Genomic DNA, 22,738 nt, shown 5'->3' with positions numbered 1-22,738 from the left:
TTTTCTGGGAGAGGAAAAAAAAAAAAAAGCATTTGGAACAAACTGTAAAACAGTGAAAATCCCCATGGAAGTGATTCAGCTGAAGCTTGTCTTGCTCTCATCTGCAGCTAACGTGCACAAAGAATAAATAAAGGCCAAAAAAAATAAAGTGACAAGCAAAGTCAGCCTGTTATCATCCCCGTTCTATCAGTAAATGAAACAATGCTTCTGAGTGCCTAAAGATAATCCCACGGGCAGATAGTAATTTTACAGCCAGGTTTAGATCTAATAATACGCTTGCAGCTTATATGAGATCTGTGATGTCGCTTTCTCTCATCCTGGTGGTTAGTGCTGCAGATGTCATTTTAATTATGTATTATCTTTCTGTGGTCAGTCAAATTATTTCAGTCCTGGATAGTCTACTCATTTGGCTTATGTACAAAAACATTTAGTGATCGTACTTTGGAAATTTTAATATGTTACATTTATTCATGGATTCGAATTATTGTAAAATGCTTTTCCCAGTATTTACAGAAAAGCAAAGTCTCCCCTGCTCGGAAGAAATAGCACAAATTTAATGCACCACTTAACCCCTACTTTGAAGACTTCAGTAGGATTTAGGTGTTCAAATACCTTATCCTGATTATCTGCCCAGGCTTAAATTTTTCCCTTAAGGCAAAACGTTTCCTGAAACAGGGCAGACTGTTTATTTCAGTACATGATAGTTTGATAGATTTTCATTTAATAATCTGATATGCAAATCATTATTCACGTAACAGTTTGTCTGTCAAGTTATAGTTCTTGGGTATGCTTGGGATGCTTACCAGTCTGTTTTAAATGGATGGTCTCTAGATGAAGAAGTCTTTCATGCTGCTCAAAGTTGAGGCTCCTTTTTAAAATTATGTGGGATAAAATGGAGTCTCCTTGGCATAAGAAAGGCCAGAATCTCATTTGTAATGTGTAGTGATAACAACAATCGGGTGTAACATTTTAAGGATATTGCAAAACAGTAACTAATTTTTGAATGTCACAACAGATATGTCAGAAGGGTCCACAGTTTTCAAAATATATGCCCTTTTATGATGAGAATTGGAGAGTTCATAGAGGCAACGAATTCTTCTGGCATCTTCTGATTTTTCCAGTCGCACTGTCTGCTATGAATGCATAATTCAAGGTCATCGATCCATGCCAGGGAGGTAGTGACTTGGTGATGTCCTTGATGATGTTCAGCTGTTTCTTGGTGGTCCCAAGGCAATTTGAAATGAGGGAGTGACAAATCCCAGAGAAGTATCACCAGAACTATATTCACTGGCATCTCAGTTGCGAATTGTGTCAATGTGACTAACGACCTGCAGACTCAGACTGCCTGGATGCTTTTGTTGCAACTCCAGAGGAGGCAGAAGGCAGAGTGGGAGAAGAGTGGGGAGGCTGCACTGCCATTAATCGTGCTGCCCCCGTGCCATGTGGCGCAAAGCCGCGAGGAGGCTGCGTGGTGCTGCATGGTGATGCTGGTGATGGCATGACCTCCCGCAGTTGGTATGGCCCTGGGACGCTACTGTGCTACCTCTAGCCCTCAAGGGGATGTCCTCTGGTCAGCAATTGCTGGTGAACAAGTGCAATCCATCCATTTTTCCCCACTTCCTGGCCTCATCCTCATTCCTGACAGATCCCGCCGCTGGTCCCCGGTAGGTACCATAATTAGTGCTGCTGTCTCCGTACTGCCCAGAAGCCCAAGCAGGCATGAGAAGTTCCTGGTGGGTGGAGATCCATCAGTTTTCCATCACCAGCTATGGGCATAGCAGGAAAAACCTAAAAGAGCTAGTGGGGCAGGAAACAGAATTTTGAGGAAATGTGAAACTATTTAAATGCTTGCAAAGGGGAGATAACTGCCCTTTCACTGCCAGATGGGAATGGTAGCATGCTATAAGGAAGTGGTATCTTTTAATATCTTTCTGGGAAATGATAGCCTGGTTACAACCTTAATCTCAGGAACACTGATTCCCAGGGAGCAATGTGCAATGAGCTCCCCTAAATGGTTTACCTAAGGGGAAGAGGGACACGTGTGTGTGTACCTGCATTCTGGAGGATAAGGGACAATCTGAAAACCTAATTACTGTGGCACACTCTTCTTTTCTCTTCCGACCCTACCAGTTCCCTGGAGTTTTTCCGTTTCGTGAACTAATGAACTATTTTATTCAAGAGCTGCTTGAAATGAGTTGAGCAGAGGTAATCCTTCTGAAAAAGTCTGATCCTCTCCTTGTCAAGGGAAAACTATACAATTACTAAGAAAACTTAGTTAAAAATTTGCTAAATACTGTGTACATTCCAGGAGCTATGTGTGTGTTTGAACTGTGGAAAATGCAGTACAGATGTTAAAAAGTAAATATTTTTCTAAGGAAACAGCGGATGGGAGGATTAGACACCTTCTACTAGTGTGCAGTTTTCTTGCCTTTGTAGAAATCTAAGCACAACTTGTTTATATTTGAAAGAAGACGGTGTCTATTTAAGGATACACACTGTATGGCAGCATTAAATAATCCATTTTTATTGATTAATAAAGTCAGTAAAACAAAGGATCATCCTGATCCTTTTGTTTTTCTTAGCCCATAGGAGGGACATGGTGATTCAGTTCCACTAGGTTGTTCTTGTGAACTGATCATGTCATTATCCACTGTCTTTGTGATGAAGAAATATGAAGTGGACTTTCAAAAGAGATAAATGGGTAAATGTGTGTCTTAATGATACAGAGGGAATTTGTGCTAAATCTGGGCTTGGAACCTAAATCTCAAACCTTTACAAGTGTATTGTTTCTCTGGAAAATGTTGAAAATCTTTTACACATTAAATGATTCTAAGAGGATAAAAAGTGGCACAATGTTAAAAGGAGTTTTATTTATTCAAATTCTTTTAAAAATCCAGCCCCTACTACTTGCTTGTAAGATTCTGTTCCTTCCTTCCCTAACTGTAAGAAAAAAACTCTTTTTGAGGGGTGGTGAGGGGGAAAAATGTAATGAATTTTATACCTTGCCTCTGATTTCTTAAGTGGGCATCTAAACAGCAAACCCTCAAAACCTCAGAGAGAGACAAGCTTAAAATCCGTATCGCTTTTGGTCACTTGTTGAAATTCCTTGGTCAGTCTGCTGTTATCCTTCCAAAGTTTAATTACTGGCCAATGAAATCTGATCTTTTGGTTTCAGGCCTCGACTGAAGTGTCTGGCTGAGGTGCTTTCATCATGAAACACAGTCCTGCAGTCTCTCTTCTCAGGAGAGATCAAGGCTAGAATAAGTAAGGAGTGCGGTGACTTTCTCGCCTCCCCAAAGCGCATTGACAGGGAAGCAGGAAGAGTTTTGTGTTGCCACTGCATCTGTCCCAGATCCCCAGCCCAGCACACCTGACAGCTGAGCGCTTTATGAGTGTTGCAGTTGGAAGAAGACAGCAAATCTCTGCTGGGTCACCTGCTGCCAGCAAGCGCATATGAGATCTGCCTGCTATTGCTCACCCTTTGCTCCCGTTGTACCATTTCTGCTGCCTCGTCTGTTATGGATCAGAGTAATTTACAGACCCTGGGCAAGGAACAGGCAGACGGTATGATGTATATATTATTATCTGCCCCAGTCCAGCAAGCCATGTAGGCAGAACCATAGCAAAATAATCTGATATCTGGGACTCTTCCCCCAATATCTCCATGTCTCCACACTCCCTTTTACTTTTTCCAGCTACTGCTGTGTATCTTCAATTCTTCTTCAGGGTGCAACAGGAGCAATGTCCTTGTTTGACATCTCACATGTCCCACCTCAGCTACCATCTGGGCTTGGGACTGTCACCATGCACCTGAGCAATCTCATTGACTTCTTGGAGCACTGCTTACATGCTTCAGTTTGCCGAAACATAGACTTGTGCCAAAGGCCTGAAGTAAATTTGAAGGCCCAGGGTATTCATACTGACTAGGGTGGTGAAGCTTTAGGGTATCTGGAGTTGCCAGGAATGATTTTGCAGAAAGTACTGAGAAAACATGAATAACTATGCAGAAGAAGCTAACCTCACTTTGTAAGAGATGCATGGCACTCAGTGAAGCTGGAGCTACTCCAGAGGGCTTTTAAAAAAAAGGGCATCTTAACCCCTTACTGGGCAGAAGGAGGGAGGTTCAGATGCACCTCATAGCAGCATTAATCCACAGGAAGTCATTAAGCAATCTGAGTACCTCCAGGATTGTGGAGAGGAAGGACTTACACACTTTTGTCAACAGGTTTTGCAAGCACTTTCCTCCTGTTTTCACGAGACAGTACTGGAAGTGTACATGGACATTTGGCTTCTCCAGTATATGAGAAACATCTTTTAATTGAGAAGAGTTTTTAGTGTTGCAAAAAAGGCTTTTCATTCAGAGTAAAATAAATAAATCCACATATTCAATGGTTGACAATGTCAAGGGCTTTAGTGACTTTTTTGTAATTGTGTTTATGCAGTACAATTGGTCACTTAAAAATATTGCTTATCAAAAATGCAAGCTGAAAGGTAACTTCAGGACTTTATTAGCATTTTCAATAAAATTTCTCTGAAAAACTGTAGGAGAAAAGAATTAAATGCCAAACTTGTCTTTTTCAAAGAAGTTGTCCTGTCTCTGTGTGTGAGAGCAAAGTTCCTCCTTTTCTTTTGGCCAGCTCTGCCTACATCTCCTCGTAGGTGTTGATTGTTGTGGTTGTACTGTCTTTTTCCTGGTCTTAATATTGAAGGGTAGGGCTTGGTCACAGCTGTTTTTTGTGTGTCCATAAAAATGAAAAGACCAAGAGCTCATTGTGCTTGAAGGTGGAGTCCAGCAACTGTTGGTCTGTGTCACTAACTTTTGTGGTGGCTTGACCAGCACAGGCAAAAGAGGGAGGAGGAAGAAGCCAAAAAGAAGATGGTTGTTCCTTTTGAAGTCCTGTGTCTCTTGCTTCTCATCTGCAGACCACCCTTGGCTGCTCCCTCATGAATTTTTGCTTCACCCTCTCAGGCTTCCCAGAGTCCCCACACAAGGGGACTCTGTGCTTATTATCCAGAGAGAAGTTCAAATGTTGAAAATCCTGTTTATGCCTGTGGTAATTCCCTGTAGGCAATAACGTCAGTGCTGGCCACTTGTCCCAGCCTGATCCTGTGCTAGTAATGAGTATTCGCAGCATGCATTTCAATATCTGATTAAATCTTTCTGAAAGGCCATCTGTTTGAGGAGGATGTGGCGTAGGGTTTTATACTTTTTATACCTAGTTCTCAGTACTGCTGTTTCATGACCTTAGACATAAAGTTTGTTCCCTGATTAGTTAGTATCTCTCCTGATACTGCAATCAGAGAAAATAATTGGATCAAGGCTGTTGCAACTGGTTGGTTCATTGCATGTGTTTGGGGAAGTGTTCCTGGGTATTGAGTTACAAAAGTTACACGTACCTGATGTGACTTCACTATGTCCATGGCTGAGAAAAAGGTACATCTTTTCTGGGAAGGGAATAAAGCATCTTCAGCTGACTTTTTTTTCTAGCACTTGGGGCAAAATCTGAAGAAGTCGTATGTCTGTTGATGCATGCCAAGTCAGTAAGTAATCTGGACCTTCTGTTGTATGTTTTCACCTGTGCACAATATCCAGCCCAAGCAGTGGTACAACATTCTTCCAGAGTCATTTTCCTATAGGCCTGGAAGCAATGTTTCCCTTTGTGATTCCTTCAGCATGAAGGAAATCTTCTCCAACGTATCTTTTCCTTTCCTTCATGGTACAGTATCAATACTCATCCCTTTGGTTGAAAGGAAGATTTTTCACTTTGAATTTGTCTCCATTCCTTCCAGCTCCCTTTTCTCTTCTAACTTCTCTTCCTCAGAGGTCTTCATCTCTCTTCTGTGTATTACCCTCTGGGTTTGTTCCTCCCAAGTTTCTCAGAATATCCTACTTTAAGTCATCAAAGGCCATTCCTTCTTTCTGCTTATTGTGGGATCTGGTCTTCATCCAGACTGTGGGTTTTTTAAACAGCAAACACAGGAAATTTTGTCATAAAGCGAAATCATCTGGAGATTAGTTGCCTGCATAGCGGGGTGGTGACCTTTGATGCCAAGGTGGGATGCAGCCTCTAATCTTCATTTACAAAACTTTTTTTTTTTTTTTTTTTTAGTTTACTCTTGATCTAAGTCTCCAAGGAATCTGTTGACTAGGGACTGGGAGTTTTGTGTATGTAATAGTGTATGTGTTTTATATTGCCATTCAGAGCAATAGCATGTTTGGGTACTTTCCCTCTACAGACAGACTTCTTTCTGACATAAGTAGCAACAGAGAGTAGCGTATAAATTCTTAATTAAAAAAAAATTTCAGATTTACTGACCTAACTGCAATAACAGAGCTTTCCCTTTCTCTGTTGATTTTACTATTTGCAGTTTTGTCTTTCATATTTCTTTTTTTTTTTCTTTTATCTATCATTAGTTCACCTTCCTTTGTCCCTGACTTGGTCCCAGAACCATGAGGGGAGCTGCAGCACCCGGGGTATTACTGGGTTGATCTTCAAATTTCTCTCTGTTAGTGTCTCTGTGTCTTTATTTGCTTGTAGTAACCTCTCTCAGTCATGCGTGCTGCCTTCTTTTTGCAATACAGCATGACCTTTTCTGAAGCAGTTATGAAAAAGCTGTTGCATGATATTTCATTCTAGTTCAACCATCTTGGCCATTTGTTGGAATGTTTTGATCTCTGGAGGTTTTTTCCTTCATCTATCGCAACTGTTGGTATCTACTTCACACTCCTTTGATGTTTCTTCCTTTCTTTTCTGTCTAGTTACCTTAGCAGATCCATACTTCTACTGTGAAAGACATCGACAGCCCATCCTGCCAACAAGAAAACCATTTATGTGGTCAGTGTTTTGATGCCAAGTGCGTGAATTTGCTTTTTTTTTGATTCTGGTGGCAAGCTACTCTGATCATCTCAGTGCATGGAGGTGACTGATTTTGTTTGCCAGGACAATTCTCCTCCTGCCACCATGCCCTGACTGCCCTGAGGGCCACCTCTCCTTCCCCCAGGAGCAAGCAGGGCTGTAAGCCCTTGGAAGGCCCCAGCCCCACATGATCATGCCTGGGTTTTGAGGATAATTTGACATTAGAGTCGCTTGTCATGGGATAAGACAGATTCCCTGTCCCTGGGAGCCTTAAGGAGAGGCTTTCAAAAAAGTGCCCTCAAATCCAGGCGGCTGTTGCGAGGCAGGAGTCTCTGCAGGGCATTCCTCAGCCTGTGATGTACTCCGGATCTGCGTGAATGGTGGTGGCATTGCTCTTCCTCCCCAAAAATATGCCTAGAAATTTGGGGTCTGCAACAGCAACCTTGCCCCATCTTCATACCCTGTGACTGTGCAGGGCAGTGGTGAATCTGTGCTGATTTCTGCTTTCTTCAAAGTAACTACCCTTCAATGTTTTTTCCTCCCTCTAGGATAATCAAGTGATATCTAAAATCAAGAGAGACAGAGACTAGATGGAAGCTGAGTGCCTCCTTTCTCACTTTCGCTGAAATATACACTTTTTAATAATGTACTCTCAATTAAAAACATACCAATTAAAATGGGCTTTTTAGCAGGTCTCTGGGGAGGGGGAGCCATAATTCACATTAAAATGTAAAGCTTCAGAAGCAGGGAGAGCTAGGTGCATTGCAAGTGCCCAAATATTGCATGATTTTAATTACAAGGGAAACTTGATAAATTGCTTTGTGCCACAATCCATTATTAACAGTTTAATGAATATCACTGCTGCCTGTTTTAAACTGCTCCACAGTGAAAATTGTTGTCAGTATTTCAGTTGCAAAGTCTGATTTTCAGAGTGTGTGTAACTTGCCCCTTTAGAAAGGGGAAGAGGGTGAAAGTCTGCAGCTTGGCTTTGGGTCTGGCTAAGTTCTGCTGGCGGCACTGCACAGAGAGGGAAAGGAGGAAAAATGTAGCTTTTGTGTTTCACCCGTCCTGGGGCTGGCTGGGGGTTAAATCTGCTCCTGGCCCAGTTTAGAGCAATGCCACAGCTGCTTTATGCTGTGACAAGGCTTGGGTGCGCAAAGGGCCCTTATGGCAGCTGCAGGGGTTGCCAGAGCCAGGGAGCTGCACTTGTATGCTCTGTTTCTCTGCACAATATCCATTAGGCTGGAGGACATTTCGGGGTGTCTGCTCAGGAGTAAAGGGAAGCCACAGCCTCGCAGCCCATGATCAAGCATTCTGATGAGCTTGCTTTGGTGTGAGCAAAGTGTGTGTCAGTTCAAATTTTCTGGTTTTTAGCTAACAAAAAGCTGATTTGAGGAATGGAATTTGGCAAGTCCTTTTGGAGCCCTGAAATGCAAACAGTGATTGTGCTGAGCTTAGAATAGGGCCAAAACATTTATCTTTTTCTGAACACAGTTGTTACTATGGCTCTAATTGTGCTAATGTTGGGAAGATCTGTGAGAGACCTATTTATATGTTACATATGTTATATATATTATATTTTACATATATGATATACATTCATAGTAGATGGGTACCTTTTTTCCCTCTTTTCAAAGCAGCTTAATATTTCAAGGAGCAATGTTATTATCAGGGATGTTCTTATTTTTGATGCTACAAGCAGGTACAGTGGGCTTATAGTTGTTCTGGCTCTTACAGCACCCCGCTGAAATGCTAAGCAGGAGGGATTTAAACAGTCATGGTCTGGCTTCTGAGAGAGAGAGAGAGAGAGAGAGTTATTAGATATTGTGGATATTCTGTTTTCACTTGTTTGAGTGGTCTGACCTGAGGGTCATGATTGCCAAAGTGGGGTAACTAGCAGGTGTTTGACAAGATCTTAGGGAGATGAAAGGTAGATCTCAGGACTGAGAACCGCTCCTCTGATTAGGAGAAATCACAGTTGCAGATATGAAATAAACATGATTTGTCTGAATGTAATTAACGTCTCTGGTTTTGCTATTATTATTATGTTTTTCTGGAAAACAGCAAAAGCCTATTCACTTTCCCCCACCTCAGAAATGGCAGGGTTATTCATAATGAGATTAACTTGCACCATGTTACATTTTACCAGTTACACAGATCTTGATATAAATAATTACATGTAGGATTTTTTTATTCCTTGTAAAAAAATCTTTTGTTGACAGAGGAAGTAATGATGCCTGCAAGTTGCTTAAGTATTGCTCAGTCAGGGATCTGTAAGATGTGGGAGATGTCCTCATATTTGGGGACAGAAGGACAGCTGTTAAGGCTCATGTATTTCTGAAGCTGTGTTTTTTAGAGTTTGATTTTAGGAAACATTCCAGACTGCAGCACTGGCTGTCGTTTTTCATGCATCCCTGTACCAGCTCAGGACAACATGGCATAAAAATATAAAATGTCTTCTGATTTTTTTTTCTTTTGTTCTTTCATTCATGCACACATGCTGCTTCTGTGGGTTTATCAGTGTGCGCAAAATGCCTATATTTGCAAGATAATGGATGCGTAAATATTAGAAAGTAGTACTGAAACTCTCGAAAGGAGAGCAGAGGGAGAAAAGCTTCCTGCTACTGAGGAGCCATCTATTGGATAAACCTCATAACTGAACTGAGCATCCATGAAACTGCAGATGATAACACAATTTGTTATTGGTCACTGCATTGGTGGAAATAATCTTCTCCTTCCTAATGCCGTTTTCACCCACTGCCTTAGAAACCAGGACTCCTTCCCGCACAGAAGTGGAGATTCACATCTAGAGGCGATTTATGTGCTGCAGGTAAAAGCCAGCTGAATATAGCCAGAGTGTCAGTATAAATCCTGCTGGAGAGTTCAGGTGTGCTTGTGAGCAGCTAAGCCAGCAGTGGCACTGCGCACCAGCAGCAGAGAGCAGCTCTCGGAGAAGTAATAGCAATGACCAGTGTTGTTTTCATATTATTAATAAAGAACATTAATAACATTGTTAGAACTGTGCTTTTTCATAACAATAAATATATTTGATAACAGTCTCACAGTTGTAGTTAGTATTAAAATGAAGGTTTTTTAGTTACCCAGAATTACTTAGGGCCCTCACAAAACCAAATAACGAGGTGTTCCTGCTGTCAAAATATATGCAATCTGTGTGTGACATGATGCAGAAAGAGAGGATCTTAAACCATGGGAAGAGATGAGAGAAGGCAGGATGTGAACAGTAACATCCCAGGATGGCCCCCAAAAATCTTGGTGACTCTTCTGGATGAGCAGTGGGGCTTTGCAAGCATGTTGGAGAGAGCATGGGGACAGGAAAAACAAAGAATAAAGATGAGATAATTAGATTACTCTGCATTTCTTGAGTGTCAGGTGATCGCTAGAAATGGAACTAATGATTAATTGGGTATTAAATTTAAGCTAATACAACTATAATCTATGGGGAATAAAAGGGGGACAGCGAGCTGCTTGCAACAGCAGCCTTTAGTCAGCAGTTTGAGTCAGCAGAGAGTCAAACTTCTGGGTGTCAGGCACTTATCCTCAAACACTCCCTTCCTGCATCCTCCCTTCCTCCTGCAAAGCAAGGCGGGGAAGAGTGTCGGCCGGCTTTCTAGCAGGCCAGATAAACTTTGGGAGAGGATGTGTGCAGAGAGCGTGCAGCGGGGTGGTCAGCCTTGTGTTGATTTGGGAGTGGGTGCCTGGCACTGGAACGCGTGGGGAGCCCTGGCTCGAGCGGTTCCCCTTCCCTACTTCCCAGTTATTTCTTCTCTTACTGCATTCGTGCACTGTCTGTTCTGATAACCTCGCTCCTCCGCTTCCAAACAGGAAATTGCACCTTCATTTATGGCAGAAAAACATGTGCGTGTATGGCAGGAGAAGTTGTGCTATTGCACATGCCAAATGCAGTTTTTATTGTTTGTGCTATGATACAGCTAGGAGTCCTCAGTCAGTCTCAAAGTGTTGTTAGGCTCAATGTTTTGAGAGTATAAAATAACAAGGTTCCAGTTTACTGTCATTTGCTACCAGTCTGTCTTGTTCACCAAGATGCAGGGATTGGGAAAGCTGGGGGAGACTCTCCAAGCGTCGTACTTGGGCTGTTTTCTGAGCCCTCCCCATGTGTGCACGTTACGGAGGGACCTGCGGTGGTTATACTGTTGTGCCGTGCTCTGGGCTGAGACTGCCAGCCCAGCGCTGCAGAGCTGCCAACCAGCTGCCACAAAGTGCATGACACTTGTTTGCCGTTCCACTGGGTTTCATGGAGGAATTTACTGCTTCTGCTGGACACCCGGCCAATTCCCCTCAGGCCAGTATCGAAGGGAAACTCCCCAAAGTCAGAGATGACCATGAGTTCATTTGGGGGTGTTTTCTGCCATTCGTAAATGTCCCAGGCTTCCGGCAATCCTTGGGCTTTACACTGAAGGACTAGTGGAAGGATTTCCAGCTCTCTAGGCACACCATAGCTTTCCCTATGGATCTGCAAAATTAATGAAATAATAAAATAGGTGTGTAGTGTGTTTTCTGTCTTCTTTCTGTGTTATCCACCACCACCCATTTACTATCAAAGTGGTAGCTTTACAAAAGGTGAAAGGTACCATCTGCTTGCTAAGAACCGTTTCTGCTGCCTCCCTGTGTATATAGCTAACAGTAAAGAAGTAAACTTTACTCTGCATTACTTTGTGTGGCATATTCATTCCCAAGGAGTTCTACGGCATAACATCAGTTTTATGCAGTCTTCCCTGGCTGTTTTATTGGAAATACAAGGTGCTGCTGTGGGCTGTCCACGTTAACACCACGTACCACAAAACTGCAAGGTAAGCTGGTCCTGTGCTTGCCAAGACAGCAAGTTTGGGTACCTTGTTACTTCCAGGAGGGAAGCCTCCAGGAGTGAATTATGGCTGAAAACACATATCAGCAACTTGAGGTCGGGGGAGTTGGGCCGCTAGAAAAATGTTGTTTTTAAGAAAATCCTGAACCTAACTCTGTGGTGGGGGGGAAGCATATGTGAGTGGGTGCATTCAGCATCCATAATTGTAGCATCTCTTTATCCTACACCTCACTTCAGCCAAGCCAGGCCCCTCACTAGGATCTTTGCAGCTCGCAGGCAACAGGTCACGCATTTAAAATTAAAAGTAACTTCCTTCTGAAAGAGCCATAAAGACCTATGTTAAACTTGTCTCAACTAGAAATAGCTCTTTGCTCTCTTTCCATTGGTTAACAATTAGATATGAAATTCAAATTTATTTTTATCCCTGAACGATGTGGGAATATCCTGAGAAGGGAGCAGTTGTCCTTCAAGATGTGGGCCCTTTAGTGTCACTTGCAGCAACTTAAGGTGGGGGCAGATGGGTCCCTTACAAAAATCTTATTTTTAATAAATCCCCAAACTCTATTTTCAGGTCAAATCAGGCTTGCCCTTGTAAGTATAGGTTACTATCACTGTAACATTTACTTTGCTTTGTGGAGGCCATACAAGTCTGAGTAGCAGCATGAAGATGTAAACCAAGTAGGAAATTTTGTGTGCCCAAAACCCAAGTGAGGCCACAGAGCCTTGAGCGCCAGGGTTTGTTCTAGTGTCTCAAAGCTTGGGCTTGTATAACATGACCAAAGATGATATTGCAATTTGTTTGTACCAGAAGGGAAATTCCTACCTGTGCAAAATTCTTGAGGAAGAATCAGCAGTACCTGAATGCTTTTCACCCTCATCTCATGAACAGAGGCACTCACGAACCAGATGAAAATGGTTTCAGATTTTTCAGCAACATGATTTTTTTGTTATCAATGTACTTTGTTATAGACCTACTGAAGTAATATATCTTACTTACACAGGCACGCATACAAGTTGTGGCACTCCAGATGTTATGGGTGTAGCTGGGTGAAATCTAATGATCTGCAATATATGCATTGACTGAGCAGAGGAGGGGAAACCTTTCTGATGGTGGCGATGATCTAGCACTGAGATAGTCTGCCTGTGGAGGCTGTGGGAACCTTGAGTTTGGGTGGGTTTTTAAGAACAGATTAGACGAACGGCTGCCGGAGGGGGTTTGGTTGATCCTGCCTTGTGGCAGGGGAATGGAGGAGGTAACTGCCCGAGTGCCTCCCAGGCCTCTCTTTCCCTGATGTGGTGCTTTCTGCCTTAAACTCTTTGAGTCTGTGTAAATCTATTTTCATCCTAGGTCTTAAACGGCTTTCTGAGATCATCATTAGCTTTTCCTCTTGGGGTTTTGTGAGATTTGATGCATGTTGTACTGATTTTACAGATGGAGAGACTCGAGCAGTTATAACTGTATTTCAAAGGCAAAAAAGGGAGCATAGCTCTAAGCATCCTGGCTCCCGTGGAGGTCAGTGTTTAAACCACTAAGTCGTATGGCCACTCTGTGGATTTAGCAAGTGTCAAACTCAGCCAATAAAATCCATGTTATACTTGGATTTACACTTATTCTCGATTGGTTTGCTTTCTCTGTTCTCTCTTTCTTTCTTTTTGTTTGTTTGTTTGTTTTTTTGTTTAAAAAGCATTGCTCACACATACAAGGTACATTTTGTGTATAATCATCTCCTCTCTCCAGGCAGTTTCAACAATTTGCCGACCTACCTGCCCCTTCTGGACTCTGCTCAGCATTTCATGTGACGTTTTTGCTGCACTATTGTAGGGGCACTTTTGTTTTTTTTTAAGTAGAAAGCAGAGGTTTTGATGTGGTTTCTGCTATCAGATACAGTATCATTCAACACTTGTAGTACTCCCTCATTGCACTGAACTGCAGTGAAAAAAATCACACAGGAGTTTAGTAATGTTATATGAAAATATCAGAACAAGACTAAAGTTTTACAAAACCTTCCCAGTCCAAGTTTCACTACCAATGTTAAGATCAGGCCAGGTTGGCAAAAGACTGCTCAGACTTTCCAAGTGGCCTTAATTTATTTTTTAAATTAAAAAGCAACTTTTCCAAGTTGCTTTAAATTCACTCAGGTTTTTAATGCATGTTATACTACTTTGTAAGGCATGCTTGCCCTCAGACATTCAGCTCATTTACAATGAAAACATTACAGTGGTTCTACCAGCTGATGTTAATAAATGCAAACAAAACAGTTTTTCTGCCAGACTGAAAGCCTCTGAGCTACTCTAAAGCAACGGCTGTCAGTTCATCACTCTGGGTCCTTGCAGAGTTGAGAGTCATCCACTGAGAGCACCGTGCCCTCAGCCTTCAGACGCACAAATTTGTGGGCTGTCAACTCTGGCCTCCCTGTTAAGTCCAATTTCTGAGTTCACACACAAGGCAAAAGAAAGATCTCTCTGAAATATTCAGGGGTTGGATATTCTTGCAGAAAGGCTGGCTTTCTTGTGACTTCATTGAGAAACCAAATGAAACGTGCTAGTGTTAATGAGAGGTTGTATTTGACCGTTTCATGACCATTTGGCAAAATGACAGTTTTAGTAGGACTGTATTTTGTGCTTCTTTTTAAAAGGAGCTGGGTAGCTATTGCAGTGCTTTATTGATAACTTTGGAGTGACACAAGTTTGTCCCAACTTAACATGGTTGCTAAATCCAACTTACAAAAAGTGACCTGGATATAAACTATTATAGCAGTGCTTGTATGAGTTTGTAGGAAACTGAAATGGTATTTCAGAGAGGAGGGGACTTTATTCTGGTTAGATACAGATTCTGATTACAGCCTCACGTGTGTGTGACTTCTAGACCACAGCAAGTGGTTACAGAAGACCAACCAATTTATTCTGCAGTTCGGTTCCTTGCTTCATATGTGGGTTGCTTTTGTAGTTCTGGGCTCTCTTGAACCCAAAGTGTAGACTCAACTATCAGATTGGTACAAAATTTAAGTTTAGTTTGCAGGAAAGCCTTGCAAGTGAAATCACAGCATTAGGAACAAAAATTCCAACTGCTATGCATTTGGTAGTTTTCCCTAAGTAATTTTTTACTTCATTTTGCAACAAAGTTGCATGGCTCAGTCTCCCAATTCAAAACATTACACAAGCATCCCCCATATCCTCAAATCAGTAGTGAATTTGTCAAAAGGTCATAAAGCATGTTAATTTTAGCTATGAAAATGCAGCTCACCGTTTAGGATGGAAAGAGCTGGAAACAACCCCCTCCCCCAAGACCCTTGCCCCCTGTGAGAGGAGTCATGATACATCATGCATGTGAGCTACATATCTCTATTTTTTTGACAGTTGCAAAACTTAAAGGCAATGATTTAAGAAGGGATGATAGATACTGCTGGGTTGGCCTTCCGCAGTATAGCACACAGTTATTCTTCCAGTACGAAGCACAGAGCTTTTTACAGTTCGGTGCAGAATGATTTCTCTGCATGGCCAGGTGATGTTTAAGGAGACTAATGAGAGAAATGATACAGCCCAGAACCCGGGTGTCAGGAAATATATTGCAAGGTGTCTATCTCAGGGAAGCTGAAAGCAGGGCTTGTCCTATTATATATTTCAAAGGGGGTGTCTGTCTCTCCACCAAGTTAGACATGCACCCTGTCCCATACTCCATTCAAATTACAGTTTTTCAAATAGTAGCTTTCCATTCAACTTTTGGTGGCTTAATGATAGACTCTGTGTTGGACAGGGGCAAAACAAGAGTCCATTTCATTGGCACACCGCTCTTTTGAAGCGGGAGCTTGTTTCTGAGGCCATTGTAACATAACTATGCAAGTGTCAGAGGACAGGATGGAGGCTATTACAGGCTTCTACTTTTTGTAAGGAAAATCAAACAGATGTCCTGATGGAAAAAGGAAGCCAGCAGCTGTATGTGACGGCCAGAGAAGGTTTTTGTGCAGTGACACTATCAGTAGCTGGTCTGTTGTCAAACTGAAAACACTTTTTTTTTTCTGCTGTCAACCTAAGGAAAGAAAAACCTTGTGAATTTTCATGAGATACCTTTTCCTCATTTCCAGCACTTAACAATCCAATTATATTTGGTTTTATGCCAGTGTTTGCCTCTATTGCCATTGTTAGTTTTTTGAGTTGGAATGATTTTTCTATCCTGATGGTGCGGAAGAAAAATATGTTTCATTATGACTGGTTATAACCCTGGAAATCTTTTCTCTCGCTTGGGTTGATGATGATTTTTTATGTTGCATTCTATACTGATGCCTAAAGTGAAGTAGAATGAACCATAAGGAAGAAAAGCTTTGCTAAAATATAGCTCCTTGCACTGTGTAAAATTATCTTGAACAAAGCTTCTGTCTTTCTAATTTTATGCTTTTTTTCCCCCACTATTATTCAAGTAATTTTTACAAATGAATGTTGTTTTTATAAGCATTGTTTATGGGACCATTGCTTTTAGCAACCTCTGCTCACCTGTGAACAAACTGCATAGTGCAGATAAGGTAGCTAGTTGTTTCTAGATAGGGTGACCTTATAAACAGATTCTGTAACAAGACAAGCTTTTAAATTCCTAACCAAATATATTACGTGAATAATAAAAAGAGCTCCTCAAAATGGCCACAGAGGCTTTTCAGAGCACGTTCTTGGGAATATTCACTTGTGTGAACATTCATTCAGTTTGCTCAGCAAAAATTCTCATGAATGAAATTTTATTCACTAGTCATTATGATTATTACTGTACTATCATAGCAATAATCAGATGCTTCGTATAAGGCCAGGACCTGATTTTGTCTACGGCTGAAGAAACATCTTATAGGGTCTCCAGAGAACATATTGTCTAAGTATAAGACCAGACTCAGCTAATGACTGGGGACTGCGAACCCTCAGAGAGCAATGGGTTTGTTTACAAGAGCATTCACAGCTAGAGAAGGATGAATACAGAATATTGTACTGTAGTGTTATACCATTTGAACTATACCAAATGTTATACCGTTTGAACTATACTGTATTACAGCAGTACAACTCCACTGAATATGAATGCAATTATACTGTTATAAAGGTAATTTATATCATGATGACTAGACTTACAGATAAAAGGGAATAGCTCTACAGATGCAGTTCATTACTATACTGGCATAGTGTATCCACACAATAATGGACACAATGGAGCTGGACTGATTTTTAAAAAACACACCTTAGCCCAAATATCTGTGTTGGGAAAATCCCTCAGTTGTGGGCCATGCCTAAGAACTGGACTCCCAGTTGTGTAATATGTGGACTCCCAGACTGTGTGTTGAATTAGCCTGTGAATAAAGCCCTTCCTGGAAATGGTAAATGATTTTTTTAGCCCTGTACAGTTAAGTATGCAAGAGTCTTGTTTCCTCCAGTCTAGAGGAAGATAAAAGAGCTGAGATATCCTGCCGCACCAGAGGAGAATGACCGTGGTGGAGCACTTGCAACTTTTGCCTTGCTCTGTCTAGTAGAAATGAGAAACCAAGGAAGCATGGCCTTTTTTGGCTGTGGAAATTGTTCCTAAGTTTAGGTGCAAGGAAGCGTTTTCAGAGCTGGAACTTGTTCCCTGAGCAGTCTGTAGTACTGCTTTGCATGTCTTTGCTGCTGGGGGGGAAAAGTACATATCCCGTGCCTTGGAGGTGCTGTGCAGTGACCGGCCAATTTGCAGAGTCCTTCAGTGTGCAGCGGCTGACACTGGCTGCTCTCTGGAGCATTGATTTCTCAGGTGTACCAGGGTACAAGATGCACTGTGTACGTGGGTACAAGGTGCATGATGTACGTGTGTGAAATGCAAAGTCTTATGGGGCAGAGGGAGGGAGGAGTGGGGGACTTCCTGGAGCTGCTCAAGAGGCAATGAGCTAACCCTGTGTATTACTCAAACCTTGAAATTACCATTGCTTTCTGGTTTTAGCTGGGTGAGAACTGTTTGTTGGCAGCAGAGCTAAGCACAGAACATTAAATATTTCTCGTTTTGTTTCTCACTGCTCCCTTTCCTTGTGTCATGTGAAAAAGATTATCTGATAAAGTCCTTTGACGTTTGCAATTAATTACTTCTTCCTTACTCTTATCTTGTTTGCCTGTCCTTTTTCTCTGTCTTTTCCCTTTTCTTCTTTATCTCTCTATCATCAGATCCAAGAAATCATTCAAATATTTTCTTTTTAATAGATAAATGCAGTTTTACAGCATTAGTTTCTTTTGAAGAAAGACTTGATCCCTTCTTTTGTCCATCCTAGTGCAGGAGTTGTCATGTTCTTGCACTGCAGTCACTTGTAAGTCCTTGAGCTATCATGTATTCTGTTGGTATTTGAGGAATTGAAAATCAATCACATAGCCTTATGGCTTAGGTTCAGCACAATTCTATTATGCCCACTCTCAAAGTCAATTCAAACCTTTTGGGTTATATTTCAAAGCCTAATCAAGCTTTCTGTCCGGACTGGTTTGGAGTCAACTCACTCTTGTCCATAGGTCTGTTTATTAGTGTTTTTCTGTAAGAAACTACCACAAAAGAAAGCAGCTTTCATTACAGTAGAACTATTCAGTGGGCATTTTGCAAAGACAAGCCATCCAAACAGGTCATATAATAAAGGAATACTTACTGTTGTAATGTGTTTCTGCAAATATAATAATAAAAGCTGTCTTTACAGGAGAATATCTTTAACTGTACTTTCCCAGTAAATGAGCCCCAATTTACTGAGGTCAGTTTCTAGGACTGTCTCATTAACCTGATACAAAAATTATTGTAGATGCAACCATAAACCTAGATGGCAACTATTATACCTCCGATCATGCGATAAAACAGGAATGGTGCCTCCAGATAGCAGATAGGCCAAAAACAGTGGAAGGACGAGCTAAGCAAGAGTTGTAGCACCTCCGCTTGTTGCGTGCATGTGTGGAATACACCCCAATCCAGTTAATTCCAGCAAGTGCCAAGTACTCACCCTCAGGACAAAGGAAGCTCTATATGGAGCTGACCATTAGCAAGCCTCAGTGAAAATATATGTACTGTTATGTACTGGAGGCAGCTCAACTTCATCCCTTTGGGAAGAAAGCAGTGAGAGGTTCTTAGAAGTGACATTTCCAGTTGATTTAGGGGGACAACACGGAGAGCTCTCCTCGTTTGTTGAAAGGCTGGTGGCCATTCTGTGGTAGCCAGGTGGGCAGTATAAATAGGAGACAGCTCTCTCCTTCCTTCCCGCCATGGGAAAAGGCATTGCTGTGTGACCCGTTCCTTGTGCTTCTTCTCATCTCATGTTCTGCAGAGACGCAGGGATTTTCTCCAATGGATGCTGGACTCCCGCAACGCTGCTGCTTCCCTGGGAGCCGCGTGTTTTGATGTGATCAGCCCAGCCACTGCTTCTAGCCACCACGAGGCACCTCTTGCAGGCAATGCCCCATCTGAGAAGGTTCAAAAGATGTTAACGGAGGATGAGATTGCAGGCCAAGCTTTTCTCTTCCTGATTGCTGGCTATGAGACCACCACTAGTGCGCTGTCCTTTGCCACTTACTTGCTAGCCACCAACCCAGAGTGCCAGGAGAAGGTACTTCAGGAGGTTGACGACTTCTCGGCAAAGCATGTGAGTATGATGCGCTGGTGCAGAGCTTCATGCATGGAGCAAGGCAATGTGAATATCATCTGCATGATCCCTATTTGTCTCAGTTGTGCACGCACAGTTTATTAACATTTTACACATCATTACCTTAGTATTTCCTTTTTAAGAGAAGTCAAAAAGAGAAGAAAGTTTCCTGCCCTTAATTTTGATCAAGAGTTGGGCCCAATGAGGCTTTGAAGAGAATAGCATTCCATCTTTGCTGATGGCTTGCTTCATTCTGATATTGTTTTCTGTCAGACTGGATTATGCAACACAGCACCTGATTAAAAGAGGGATTTTTTTCAACCAAAAATTCAAAATTGATCCATATTGTTCAGTTTTACTGGAAACTTAAACGATGTCACTTTACAGCAACTGAAGAGGTGGCCCAGAAACTTTATTATAGTGGAAGTTTAACCTTTACAAAATACTTTACATTATTGAAGCAAACCAAGTGTGGCCAGGCTCTAAAACTACACATTTCTACTTTTCCCTCTTGTACAGATACTTTTGTTCCTGTTGTGGCCAATTTTATTTCCTGATCTTTGTAAGCACGTGAGCAGAGTCCTTATTAAACATAAACTGCATTGTTTTGCTTAAAATATGAATATTTTAATTTTTCCTGCAGGAGCAGAATGTATATGTATACTTAAAAATCACAAATACCTAATTCTCTTATACTGTTTTCAAATGACTCCTTCTTCACTCTCTATTTATCAAAGATAATCTTTTGTTTATATTTCCTGGATAACTATTGACTATATCTCATATATTTAGCACACAGTGCAGCAGCCATTCTTCTACTCCCACATTCTCTGCACAAGTTGTGAGTTATGAGAGTTCAGATGTAGTGTCTTTATCTTTTTCTTCTTTGTGAAGACTTTTCTTATCTTTTCTTGTCTTTTTCTTCTTTTTCTTCTTCTTTCTTATAGTGGATCATGAGGCTAATAGGAGAAAAATCACACAAGGAATGACTGTCTTGCAGGATTTTAGCTGCTGGATTTACATGCTGAAATCTTTGACTTTACATTTTTTGAGGTTTCATACTTTTTATGTATTCCATGTTCTGTGTTGTACTTATAGAACAAGAAGAGAGTTGTTTAATTACCTGCTTTGCTGGTAATGGTAAGACCAAATTCTTGACTATGCAAAAGTGTGCACATTTAAAATCTTCCAATTTCCTCTCTTTTGTTTGGGTGAATGTAAAACCCAGGATTTGTGTATACAGAAAATGTGTCAACTTTTGTCTTATATGAAGATGTTTTGAGTGGTGGTTCTCCTTCAAAGATTCCTGTTGCTCTGAGGGTGTAGATAGGCGATAGTGCTGGAGCTTAGGCCTTGAGCAATCTGCTCCACAGAGCCCTTTTGCAGTGCATGCCTCATACCTCTGGTGTGAGTTAACTCAATACAATGAAGCCATTGATGTATTATTCTCTAATTTATAAGGCTTGGGTTTTAATCCTAGGTTATTGTTAGCACTAGGACACTCCAGCTGCAGCACATTTAGTTGTTTCATTCAAGTACAGCAGACCTAATTCTGCCCTCATGTCCAGTTAATTCAGTTGACTTTCTCAGGGGCTGCAAAATTGTGGAAGTGCAACTTGGCTTGAAGTATGTGCAGTTTACTGGTTAATACTGGTGGCAGTTACACACAGAAATCCCTGTTATGCAGCCCTGAGGAAAACATGTTTCATCTCCTCTCCAGTTCCTGAAAACTGACACTCTCAGAAGCTAAAGTGAAATTGTTGGGAGAGGAATCTAATACGATGGGTACACAATGTCATTCATACATGTGGTCTGTCGATGAATATATGAAATAGTGTATTTGTCCACATAAGTGATTAAAAAGCTGTCTAGTTCTGTCTGCCCTGCAAGCTGTCATTGGCTGACTGATTATTTATAGACATTTCATATGGGGAGATCATCTATCTGGCTATGTCCACATTAACAAGTAGTGTGGTCCCATGGGTGCAGATTGGTAGTCTGGAGCAGCTGGTACTGAGGACTGATGGGTCTGTGTTGTGCACATTTCAGGAGAGTTTGCTTTGGCTCCTAGTCTGCTCCTGTGGACCAAGTTCCCCTTAGCTGGAATGTATCTTCTGATTTAGTTTCACTTAAAGGAGCCCTGGCTGTGCACTCAAAGACCATGCCGTAATGTGAACCAATGAAAGAGACTTGCTCCGTCAGCGTGCTCCTGGTTGAAGCTAGGGCACAGTGTTGTATATGATCTGTCTGAGCTGTTGCTCATTAGTAGTAGTATTTCAATAATAATCCAGTTCAAATGGGTAATGCTTGACTGTGTTGGTTCTGAAATAGGGGTATTTTCCTAATAATTTCAGCCTTCTCAGTGTCTAGGAGACACTGGGGAGCTAGAGAGACTTGTGACAGAGAAGTCAAAACTTGGAGAAATAGCACTCAAATGAGTGAGTTTTTTTCAGGTTGGCTCCATACACAGTCATAAACAGTATGGGACTGGAGACCTCATCCCAAACCATCCTGTCCCATGTAATATTGATTGGAAGCACCTTTCAGAGCAGTTCCCCGTACTTTTACTAGTTTTGTGGTTTAGTTGAAGATGATGCATATGTGGCTGTATGGCCAGGGAGAAGAGGGAGAAGAGGATAACTATTTATCTGCTCTCTTTGATAACAGGAAATTCATGTTTCCAGTCTGTGCCTCCCCCTCCTCCAAACATTTTTTGTTATAAACAGTTTATGGTTTGGAGCCCCCTCCAGAATCAGGAAAAGGAGGCAGCAGTTCAGTCCCCTTAGTAACTGTAATTAACTACATTTGGCCCAGAAAATAAGATCTATGTGAACGGTTTGTGAGTTACAGCAGCAGAAGCTATTTTAAAACAGGGAATATGTAGATGCTATGTTCATTTGTCATGCAGGGGAGAGGAAGGGAGGGCGGCATAGCAGCTACAGGCTCACAGTTGGTTATTGAGTCAGTTGCTAAGAAATTTGATTAGGTTAGAGCCTGTGCTCAGCACATCAGCTTTGCTCTTATCAAGGTGCTTTGCAATTTTCAGAAAGAGCTTTAGAGGGCCAAAACATGGAGAATGGTACAGTCAGGTTGTTTTGACAGGTGGTGGAAGACTGCTTTGATTTGCAAATGTACAAGTGTTAAACACTGTACCATTTCTAGCCAAATTTCTACTCAGGTAATTATAACTACTAAATGCTCTCCACGATCTCCCCCTTCCTTCCTCCAGCAATTTCAGTTGCCTCATGCTGCATGTTTTATTGCCCTAATCTGTGGTGCAGAGCTGTGGTCTGATCTTAGCAGCTGCTGTGTTTCATCCCAGAGACCACTGTACTTTGGACAGAGTGATTTATGTGTAGATAGATCTAGTTTATACACTCATTTACTAAAGTTTATAAAGACATGGGAGCCATCTGAAAAAAAGGTGCTGTAAATGA

General features: G+C 41.6%; 1 protein-coding gene across 3 annotated transcripts in view; it reads left to right on the top strand.

The window, feature by feature from the left end:
- TBXAS1 (thromboxane A synthase 1) overlaps nt 1–22,738 on the top strand; it is a 234,144-nt gene that overhangs the window by 145,344 nt on the left and 66,062 nt on the right. For 2 of the 3 annotated variants that reach the window (XM_026083864.1, XM_026083865.1), the window contains one exon: nt 18,987–19,301. The exons of the other annotated variant lie outside the window; for it this stretch is intronic. In XM_026083864.1, the coding sequence (XP_025939649.1) occupies nt 18,987–19,301 (315 nt within the window). The remainder of the gene's footprint in view (nt 1–18,986; nt 19,302–22,738) is intronic. 3 annotated transcript variants of the gene reach the window in all.

The sequence above is a fragment of the Apteryx rowi genome, unplaced genomic scaffold, assembly GCF_003343035.1.
Source record: "Apteryx rowi isolate R43461 unplaced genomic scaffold, aptRow1 scaffold_62, whole genome shotgun sequence".
In the NCBI taxonomy this organism is placed as follows: domain Eukaryota; kingdom Metazoa; phylum Chordata; class Aves; order Apterygiformes; family Apterygidae; genus Apteryx; species Apteryx rowi.
The sequence above is the reverse complement of the archived record's forward strand: the minus strand, read 5'-3'. Positions and strand labels throughout refer to the sequence as shown.